Source organism: Schistocerca gregaria, chromosome 1 (assembly GCF_023897955.1).
Source record: "Schistocerca gregaria isolate iqSchGreg1 chromosome 1, iqSchGreg1.2, whole genome shotgun sequence".
NCBI classification, from domain to species: domain Eukaryota; kingdom Metazoa; phylum Arthropoda; class Insecta; order Orthoptera; family Acrididae; genus Schistocerca; species Schistocerca gregaria.
Window position 1 is genome coordinate 196,658,536 of NC_064920.1, and position 10,886 is coordinate 196,669,421.

Genomic DNA, 10,886 nt, shown 5'->3' on the forward strand with positions numbered 1-10,886 from the left:
CGCTAATTTCTTTCATATCCTCGGCGCTGCGGATGGTAAACACATTCCAACAGTCCATCCTAATGTCAGCGAGTCTTTGTTTTACAAAGATTATCATTCTGCTGTACTGACTGCTGTTGTTGTTGTTGACACTAGCTATAGATTCATTTGTGTGGGCCTTCGGAGGTACTATGATGTGATTCATGCATCACCATAAAAATTAAAAACTTCTATTATCGATTGTCCAATACACGAAAGTACAAGTAATGCACGTTTGTCGTTTTCAACCAAAATTTGCGAATATTCCAAAAGAAATTAATTTTAGATCCAATTTTGCAGGTATCATGATAAAAGCTTGATACATTCTCCAAAATTACATTCATGACATACGAGATATTTTCTTTGCAAGAACCCTGCAGACTTGCAATATCTTTGACCTTGGTCTATAAGCTGCTTATGGTCCAAGCGGTACATCGATGCAACTGCTCAGTCGTGAGTTGTGCTGTAATCAGTTAACACGTGTTTTTGTCTCTCATCACGGAAAAATGTGGCAGCCAATCTGTTAGAGCAAACGGAAATCAATCCAAATTTGTTGAGCCGTGTTATTACTGGTGACGAAAATGGTTTTTTTCAGTACAATCCTGAGACAAAACGCCAAAGTAGACTGAAAAAAGATCGCATCTCAAAATAAAAAGTGAAATGCATGCTTGTGTGCTCCTTTGATTCCAAGTGAATTGTTCGTCAAGAGTGGGTGCCTTCTGGGCTAACAGTTAACCAATATTAATACAAAGAAATTTTAGAAAGACTTCGTAAGAGAGTTCTTCATGTCCTTACCAACACTGCTGATAATTCGATTTTGCATGACGATAATGTGCCATCCCATACTGCTCTGTCAGTACAGCAATTTTTAACCTCAAAGCAAATTTCAGTACTACCACAGTCACATTCACCAGATATCGCTCCATGCGACTTTTTCCTATTTCCAAGTGTCTATACGGCGGTCAAGGGACACCATTTTCAAACAACACAACATGTCCAAAAAGCCGTGACGATGGTCTTGGAGGCCATTACAGAAGATGAGTTCCAGAAGTGTTACCACCAATGGCAGAAGCACTGGAAAAATCGTGCGCGATCAGAAGGGAACTACTTTGAAGAGACAACACTAAACTTGACTAAAACGGTAAGCAACATATTTTCACATCAGTCTCATTACTTTATAGTCGCACCTCGTGGGTGGATATTCCTGCAAAGCACAAGTGTGAAAACTGTACCCACTTACAAATCATATTACTAACCAGCAAAAGCGAACTGATTTCCTGGTGACACGGACAACATCGTCGGTTTACGCCAGAGAAACAGGAAAGGATGTATCAACTAAGAACACTTCAATGCGCTGTCACAGGATACATATTTGTTCGCGCGACAGAGTGAGGGGGGCTGAGGGTGTGAGGGAGGGCGACAGAGAGAGGGAGGCCGAGGGAGGGCGAGAGAGAGGGAGATGGAGAGGGAGGCCGAGGGCGAGGCCGAGGGCGAGGCCGAGGGCGAGGCCGAGGGCGAGGCCGAGGGCGAGGCCGAGGGCGAGGCCGAGGGCGAGGCCGAGGGCGAGGCCGAGGGCGAGGCCGAGGGCGAGGGCGAGGGCGAGGGCGAGGGCGAGGGCGAGGGCGAGGGCGAGGGCGAGGGCGAGGGCGAGGGCGAGGGCGAGGGCGAGGGCGAGGCCGAGGGCGAGGGCGAGGGCGAGGGCGAGGGCGAGGGCGAGGGCGAGGGCGAGGGCGAGGGCGAGGGCGAGGGCGAGGGCGAGGGCGAGGGCGAGGGCGAGGGCGAGGGCGAGGGCGAGGGCGAGGGCGAGGGCGAGGGCGAGGGCGAGGGCGAGGGCGAGGGCGAGGGCGAGGGCGAGGGCGAGGGCGAGGGCGAGGGCGAGGGCGAGGGCGAGGGCGAGGGCGAGGGCGAGGGCGAGGGCGAGGGCGAGGGCGAGGGCGAGGGCGAGGGCGAGGGCGAGGGCGAGGGCGAGGGCGAGGGCGAGGGCGAGGCCGAGGGCGAGGGCGAGGCCGAGGGCGAGGGCGAGGGCGAGGGCGAGGGCGAGGGCGAGGGCGAGGGCGAGGCCGAGGGCGAGGCCGAGGGCGAGGCCGAGGGCGAGGCCGAGGGCGAGGCCGAGGGCGAGGCCGAGGGCGAGGCCGAGGGCGAGGCCGAGGGCGAGGCCGAGGCCGAGGGCGAGGCCGAGGCCGAGGGCGAGGGCGAGGCCGAGGCCGAGGGCGAGGCCGAGGGCGAGGCCGAGGGCGAGGCCGAGGGCGAGGCCGAGGGCGAGGCCGAGGGCGAGGCCGAGGGCGAGGCCGAGGGCGAGGCCGAGGGCGAGGCCGAGGGCGAGGCCGAGGGCGAGGCCGAGGGCGAGGCCGAGGGCGAGGCCGAGGGCGAGGCCGAGGGCGAGGCCGAGGGCGAGGCCGAGGGCGAGGCCGAGGGCGAGGCCGAGGGCGAGGGCGAGGGCGAGGGCGAGGCCGAGGCCGAGGCCGAGGCCGAGGCCGAGGGCGAGGCCGAGGGCGAGGCCGAGGCCGAGGGCGAGGGCGAGGCCGAGGCCGAGGGCGAGGCCGAGGGCGAGGGCGAGGCCGAGGGCGAGGGCGAGGCCGAGGGCGAGGGCGAGGCCGAGGGCGAGGCCGAGGGCGAGGGCGAGGCCGAGGGCGAGGGCGAGGCCGAGGGCGAGGCCGAGGGCGAGGGCGAGGCCGAGGCCGAGGGCGAGGGCGAGGCCGAGGGCGAGGGCGAGGCCGAGGGCGAGGGCGAGGCCGAGGGCGAGGGCGAGGCCGAGGGCGAGGGCGAGGCCGAGGGCGAGGGCGAGGCCGAGGGCGAGGGCGAGGCCGAGGGCGAGGGCGAGGCCGAGGGCGAGGGCGAGGCCGAGGGCGAGGGCGAGGCCGAGGGCGAGAGGAGGTAGGGCGAGAGGAGGTAGGGCGAGAGGAGGTAGGGCGAGAGGAGGTAGGGCGAGAGGAGGTAGGGCGAGAGGAGGTAGGGCGAGAGGAGGTAGGGCGAGAGGAGGTAGGGCGAGAGGAGGTAGGGCGAGAGGAGGTAGGGCGAGAGGAGGTAGGGCGAGAAGAGGTAGGGCGAGAAGAGGTAGGGCGAGAAGAGGTAGGGCGAGAAGAGGTAGGGCGAGAAGAGGTAGGGCGAGAAGAGGTAGGGCGAGAAGAGGTAGGGCGAGAAGAGGTAGGGCGAGAAGAGGTAGGGCGAGAAGAGGTAGGGCGAGAAGAGGTAGGGCGAGAAGAGGTAGGGCGAGAAGAGGTAGGGCGAGAAGAGGTAGGGCGAGAAGAGGTAGGGCGAGAAGAGGTAGGGCGAGAAGAGGTAGGGCGAGAAGAGGTAGGGCGAGAAGAGGTAGGGCGAGAAGAGGTAGGGCGAGAAGAGGTAGGGCGAGAAGAGGTAGGGCGAGAAGAGGTAGGGCGAGAAGAGGTAGGGCGAGAAGAGGTAGGGCGAGAAGAGGTAGGGCGAGAAGAGGTAGGGCGAGAAGAGGTAGGGCGAGAAGAGGTAGGGCGAGAAGAGGTAGGGCGAGAAGAGGTAGGGCGAGAAGAGGTAGGGCGAGAAGAGGTAGGGCGAGAAGAGGTAGGGCGAGAAGAGGTAGGGCGAGAAGAGGTAGGGCGAGAAGAGGTAGGGCGAGAAGAGGTAGGGCGAGAAGAGGTAGGGCGAGAAGAGGTAGGGCGAGAAGAGGTAGGGCGAGAAGAGGTAGGGCGAGAAGAGGTAGGGCGAGAAGAGGTAGGGCGAGAAGAGGTAGGGCGAGAAGAGGTAGGGCGAGAAGAGGTAGGGCGAGAAGAGGTAGGGCGAGAAGAGGTACGGCGAGAAGAGGTACGGCGAGAAGAGGTACGGCGAGAAGAGGTAGGGCGAGAAGAGGTAGGGCGAGAAGAGGTAGGGCGAGAAGAGGTAGGGCGAGAAGAGGTAGGGCGAGAAGAGGTAGGGCGAGAAGAGGTAGGGCGAGAAGAGGTAGGGCGAGAAGAGGTAGGGCGAGAAGAGGTAGGGCGAGAAGAGGTAGGGCGAGAAGAGGTAGGGCGAGAAGAGGTAGGGCGAGAAGAGGTAGGGCGAGAAGAGGTAGGGCGAGAAGAGGTAGGGCGAGAAGAGGTAGGGCGAGAAGAGGTAGGGCGAGAAGAGGTAGGGCGAGAAGAGGTAGGGCGAGAAGAGGTAGGGCGAGAAGAGGTAGGGCGAGAAGAGGTAGGGCGAGAAGAGGTAGGGCGAGAAGAGGTAGGGCGAGAAGAGGTAGGGCGAGAAGAGGTAGGGCGAGAAGAGGTAGGGCGAGAAGAGGTAGGGCGAGAAGAGGTAGGGCGAGAAGAGGTAGGGCGAGAAGAGGTAGGGCGAGAAGAGGTAGGGCGAGAAGAGGTAGGGCGAGAAGAGGTAGGGCGAGAAGAGGTAGGGCGAGAAGAGGTAGGGCGAGAAGAGGTAGGGCGAGAAGAGGTAGGGCGAGAAGAGGTAGGGCGAGAAGAGGTAGGGCGAGAAGAGGTAGGGCGAGAAGAGGTAGGGCGAGAAGAGGTACGGCGAGAAGAGGTACGGCGAGAAGAGGTACGGCGAGAAGAGGTACGGCGAGAAGAGGTACGGCGAGAAGAGGTACGGCGAGAAGAGGTAGGGCGAGAAGAGGTAGGGCGAGAAGAGGTAGGGCGAGAAGAGGTAGGGCGAGAAGAGGTAGGGCGAGAAGAGGTAGGGCGAGAAGAGGTAGGGCGAGAAGAGGTAGGGCGAGAAGAGGTAGGGCGAGAAGAGGTAGGGCGAGAAGAGGTAGGGCGAGAAGAGGTAGGGCGAGAAGAGGTAGGGCGAGAAGAGGTAGGGCGAGAAGAGGTAGGGCGAGAAGAGGTAGGGCGAGAAGAGGTAGGGCGAGAAGAGGTAGGGCGAGAAGAGGTAGGGCGAGAAGAGGTAGGGCGAGAAGAGGTAGGGCGAGAAGAGGTAGGGCGAGAAGAGGTAGGGCGAGAAGAGGTAGGGCGAGAAGAGGTAGGGCGAGAAGAGGTAGGGCGAGAAGAGGTAGGGCGAGAAGAGGTAGGGCGAGAAGAGGTAGGGCGAGGGAGAGAGGGAGAGGGAGGGTGAGAGTGAGGAGAGAGGGAGGGTGAGAGTGAGGAGAGAGGGAGGGTGAGAGTGAGGAGAGAGGGAGGGTGAGAGTGAGGAGAGAGGGAGGGTGAGAGTGAGGAGAGAGGGAGGGTGAGAGTGAGGAGAGAGGGAGGGTGAGAGTGAGGAGAGAGGGAGGAGAGAGTGAGGGTGAGAGTGAGGAGAGAGGGAGGGTGAGAGTGAGGAGAGAGGGAGGGTGAGAGTGAGGAGAGAGGGAGGGTGAGAGTGAGGAGGGAGGGAGGGTGAGAGTGAGGAGGGAGGGAGGGTGAGAGTGAGGAGAGAGGGAGGGTGAGAGTGAGGAGAGAGGGAGGGTGAGAGTGAGGAGAGAGGGAGGGTGAGAGTGAGGAGAGAGGGAGGGTGAGAGTGAGGAGAGAGGGAGGGTGAGAGTGAGGAGAGAGGGAGGGTGAGAGTGAGGAGAGAGGGAGGGTGAGAGTGAGGAGAGAGGGAGGGTGAGAGTGAGGAGAGAGGGAGGGTGAGAGTGAGGAGAGAGGGAGGGTGAGAGTGAGGAGAGAGGGAGGGTGAGAGTGAGGAGAGAGGGAGGGTGAGAGTGAGAAGAGAGTGAGGGTGAGAGAGTGAGGGTGAGAGAGTGAGGGTGAGAGAGTGAGGGTGAGAGAGTGAGGGTGAGAGAGTGAGGGTGAGAGAGTGAGGGTGAGAGAGTGAGGGTGAGAGAGTGAGGGTGAGAGAGTGAGGGTGAGAGAGTGAGGGTGAGAGAGTGAGGGTGAGAGAGTGAGGGTGAGAGAGTGAGGGTGAGAGAGTGAGGGGCTGAGAGGGAGGGGCTGAGAGGGAGGGGCTGAGAGTGAGGGGCTGAGAGTGAGGGGCTGAGAGTGAGGGGCTGAGAGTGAGGGGCTGAGAGTGAGGGGCTGAGAGTGAGGGGCTGAGAGTGAGGGGCTGAGAGTGAGGGGCTGAGAGTGAGGGGCTGAGAGTGAGGGGCTGAGAGTGAGGGGCTGAGAGTGAGGGGGTGAGAGTGAGGGGGTGAGAGTGAGGGGGTGAGAGTGAGGGGGTGAGAGTGAGGGGGTGAGAGTGAGGGGGTGAGAGTGAGGGGGTGAGAGTGAGGGGGTGAGAGTGAGGGGGTGAGAGTGAGGGGGTGAGAGTGAGGGGGTGAGAGTGAGGGGGTGAGAGTGAGGGGGTGAGAGTGAGGGGGTGAGAGTGAGGGGGTGAGAGTGAGGGGGTGAGAGTGAGGGGGTGAGAGTGAGGGGGTGAGAGTGAGGGGGTGAGAGTGAGGGGGTGAGAGTGAGGGGGTGAGAGTGAGGGGGTGAGAGTGAGGGGGTGAGAGTGAGGGGGTGAGAGTTAGGGGGTGAGAGTTAGGGGGTGAGAGTTAGGGGGTGAGAGTTAGGGGGTGAGAGTTAGGGGGTGAGAGTTAGGGGGTGAGAGTTAGGGGGTGAGAGTTAGGGGGTGAGAGTTAGGGGGTGAGAGTGAGGGGGTGAGAGTGAGGGGGTGAGAGTGAGGGGGTGAGAGTGAGGGGGTGAGAGTGAGGGGGTGAGAGTGAGGGGGTGAGAGTGAGGGGGTGAGAGTGAGGGGGTGAGAGTGAGGGGGTGAGAGTGAGGGGGTGAGAGTGAGGGGGTGAGAGTGAGGGGGTGAGAGTGAGGGGGTGAGAGTGAGGGGGTGAGAGTGAGGGGGTGAGAGTGAGGGGGTGAGAGTGAGGGGGTGAGAGTGAGGGTGTGAGAGTGAGGGTGAGAGTGAGGGGGTGAGAGGGTGGCTTGGAGTAGGTTGTTTGTGTGAGAGCAGGTCAAAGAGGAGAGGGGGTGAGGCAGAGGGGGGTGAGGCAGAGGGGGTGAGGCAGAGGGGGTGAGGGAGAGCTAAGGAGAGTTGGAATGGAGTAGTGGCGCCAGTCTGCCACACAAGACTTCTTGTATGAGAAACATACATGTAGACTGAAGCAATAAAAGTAAATATGTACAAAGGCTCGTATTCGAACTCAGGTCTACTGATCATTAGGCAGATCCCCCCAGTCACAATGCCATCTTTGTACAGTGGCTTCACACAACTTCACTAACTACCCTAGCATGTCTCCCTCCTCAACCCCAACTCCTATTCACATTCAGTCTCTTCATTTTCCCCCTAAACTCTAACAGCATCACAGAATCATATTGTTTTATTTGATTTTGTTCTATATCTATATCATCTTGCTATTGAATAGTTATATTTCATGAATTCTATTTTTAGATATTTTTGTCCTAGTGTGACAACCGTTGATTCTTCCTATGTTATTTTTTCTGCTCTCATAAATCATCACTTTTTTAACTAAATTTTATCTCATTATTAATACATTTACTTAGCAACATGTAGCACTTACCTACAAGTCCCAAGTTCTTATTTAGATTGTATTTCTTTGGGATTTATTATTCAGATTATTGTTTCATAACAGCACAGTTAGTTAAAAGTTACAGTTAAATGAAATTAGAACAACAGTTTGTTATTTGCAAAAACTGTGAGCTAATCAGCATAATATAACAAAGTGACCTACACCGTTTCACTGTTTAAGCATTTTACATTGCCCAAAGCTAATTCTCTTCTGCAATAATTAAACTTTAAATTTTGGTTCAGTACCACTTTCCATAGCAGATACTTTCGAAACTGCTGTTAGATTTTAGACTTCAGCTATTTATTGTTGATACCTTAACTTTTTCATACAGTGTTGATTAACTTACTAATTAATAATATATTTTTTCAGTATGGTGTCTACTCATGTAAACAAGATGAAACACGTTGCAGAAGAAAACAGTGTTAATGCATTTTTCCTACATTTATAACTAGTAATGTTTTCTGCAATCCAAAGTTCCATTGATTCTCATAGTTCTTGTCTAGTCAGATTTCTAATTATGTATGTACTTTTCAAATATCAGTTTGTTCTTACACCCAGTAGTCAGATGTCACTCAAAATAAGCGGTCTACGGTTCACATCTGATGTGTAACATATGTGTCTACTGCACTCTGATCATTTGACTGAAGTTGTGGTTACGTTTATTCTGTACACGAGAATACGTGCACCTGAAGCTCGTGAATTTTAATATTCAATTAGTTTTGAGTGAATTCAGGATGTAAAATTAATTAATATTCTGACTGAACTGCGTCCTGATTATCAAAAGTGTATAAGGTTACTGTCAGTGAAGTGGGTGACTGCTGGATTTGGTGATGTTAGTTATGTACAGACTTAAATGATGTGACAAATTACTAAAGGCCTTTGCTAAATGTGAATTGTGTCTTTTTAGATAAATGTGAACTGTTTAGTTTGTGCCCAAGTTGGAATCTTTGCCACTGTGACTGTGTGCTGGCCTGCATAATCGAGTTACAATTGTCTGTAGTGTAAAAACGGTATCCATTCTTAGAATTCAGATTCTGAAAGAGGAAAAAATTGCATGTTAATGTCAACTAAAATATGATGGTGCATACATCAATGAACAAACACCATTCCACATACAATTAATTTCCAGCCTGGTGGTGATTGAGAATGGTGCTACCGAGGAGCAAGACTATCAAATCCATGTAAGTTCCGCCACACAGACTTAATTTTCCAAATGTGACCAGCGTTTGCAATTGCTGCTGACAGTGTATGAAGTGAAGAGAGTGCCTGCTTACTGATGGATTACCTACATTTCAATTATTCTTATGGTCTTCCAGTAATTCAAGCAAGTTGATGAAAAAAAGTGTGCAGAACATACTAGTTTTATATTTCCAACAGACATATCTGCCTGCACTCTGTTTAAACAATCACAGAGCGCTTTTAACTGAATATTCTAGCAATGGAAAATCCAGAATGGAATAATGACAATATTACGAAAAGGATAGAGTTCTACTTACCATGTAGATGATGTGTCACAGACAGGCACGTGTTTAGCACTCTATTTGTTGTGCCTGTCTGTATTCAACATCTCTACTTTATGATAAGCAATCTATCCTTTTCATATTGTCTGTATTTTTAAAATTTGAGTGTCAAATATCATGCTTATCATCAGGATACAGACTGAAAAGTAGTCTCCAAAAGCTTGTAAAATGGGTCAAAAACATGTCACTAGTAGCAGATATAATTCATTTGCTTCAGTTTTATGTTGTCATTAGTCCAGAGACTGGTTGGATACAGCACTCCACGCTACTCTATCATGTGCAAGCTACTTCATCTCCAAGTAACTGCTGCAGCCTACATCCTTTTGAATCGGTCTAGCGTATTCATCTCTTGGTTTACCCTACAATACTACACTGGCGATTCCTTGATGCCTCAGGACATGGCCTACCAACCGATCCCTCCTAGTTAAGTTGTGCCACAAATTCCTCTTCTCCCCAATTTCATTCAGTACCTCCTCGTTAGTTACATTATCTACCCGTCTAATCTTCAGCATTCTTCTGTAGCACCACATTTTGAAAGCTATTTTCTTCTTTTCTGTTGTTGTTGTAGTTTTCAGTCCTGAGACTGGTTTGATGCAGCTCTCCATGCTACTCTATCCTGTGCAAGCTTCTTCATCTCCCAGTACCTACTGCAACCTACGTCCTTCTGAATCTGCTTACTGTATTCATCTCTTGGTCTCCCTCTACGATTTTTACCCTCCAATACTAAATTGGTGATCCCTTGATGCCTCAGAACATGTCCTGCCAACCGATCCCTTCTTCTGGTCAAGTTGTGCCACAAACTTCTCTTCTCCCCAATCCTATCAATACATCCTCATTAGTTACGTGATCTACCCTCTCTACTTCGAGCATCATCAGTTATTTTGCTCCCCAAATAGCAAAACTCGTTTACTACTGTAAGTGTCTCATTTCCTAATCTAATTCCCTCAGCATCACCCGATTTAATTCGACTACATTCCATTATCCTCGTTTTCCTTTTGTTGATCTTCATCTTATACCCTTCTTTCAAGACACTGTCCATTCCGTTTAACTGCTGTTCCAAGTCCTTTCTGTCTCTGACAGAATTACGATGTCATCGGCGAACCTCAACATTTTTATGCCTTCTCCGAATTTTTCTTTTGTTTCCTTTACTGCTTGCTCAATATACAGATTGAATAACATAGGGGAGAGGCTACAACCCTGTCTCACACCCTTCCCAACCACTGCTTCCCTTTCATGCCCCTCGACTCTTATAACTGCCATCTGGTTTTTGTACAAATTGTAAATAGCCTTTCGGTCCCTGTATTTTACCCCTGCCACCTTCAGAATTTGAAGGAGAGTATTCCAGTCAACATTGTCAATAGCTTTCTCTAAGTCTACAAATGCTAGAAATGTAGGTTTGCCTTTCCTTAATCTTTCTTCTAAGACAAGTCGTAGGGTCAGTATTGCCTCACGTGTTCCAACATTTCTACGGAAGCCAAAGTGATCTTCCCCAAGATCGGCTTCTACTAGTTTTTCCATTCGTCTGTAAAGAATTCGTGTTAGTATTTTGCAGCTGTGACTTATTAAACTGATAGTTCGGTAATTTTCACATCTGTCAACACCTGCTTTCTTTGGGATTGGAATTATTATGTTCTTCTTGAAGTCTGAGGGTATTTCGCCTGTCTCATACATCTTGCTCACCAGATGGTAGAGTTTTGTAAAGACTGGCTCTCCCGAGGCCGTCAGTAGTTCCAATGGAATGTTGTCTACTCCGGGTCCTTGTTTCGACTCAGGTCTTTCAGTGCTCTGTCAAACTCTACACAAAGTATCGCATCTCCCATTTCATCTTCATCTACATCCTCTTCCAATTCCATAATGTTGTCCTCAAGTACATCGCCCTTGTATAGACCCTCTATATACTCCTTCCACCTTTCTGCCTTCCCTTCTTTGCTTAGAACTGAGTTTCCATCTGAGCTCTTGATATTCATACAAGTGGTTCTCCTTTCTCCAAAGGTCTCTTATTTTCCTGTAGGCAGTATCTATCTTACCCCTAGTGA

The 10,886-nt window shown here is 52.7% G+C and overlaps 1 protein-coding gene across 1 annotated transcript in view; it reads right to left on the minus strand.

Moving 5' to 3' along the window:
• Positions 1 to 8,711, minus strand: part of LOC126337614 (proline-rich protein 36-like) — a 47,604-nt gene extending 38,893 nt beyond the window's left edge. The window contains exons 1-2 of the mRNA XM_050001489.1: positions 8,688 to 8,711; positions 1,454 to 5,958 (exon numbers count right to left, since the gene is read on the minus strand). Of these exons, the coding sequence (XP_049857446.1) occupies positions 1,454 to 5,958; positions 8,688 to 8,711 (4,529 nt within the window). The remainder of the gene's footprint in view (positions 1 to 1,453; positions 5,959 to 8,687) is intronic.
• Positions 8,712 to 10,886: the final 2,175 nt, after the last annotated feature.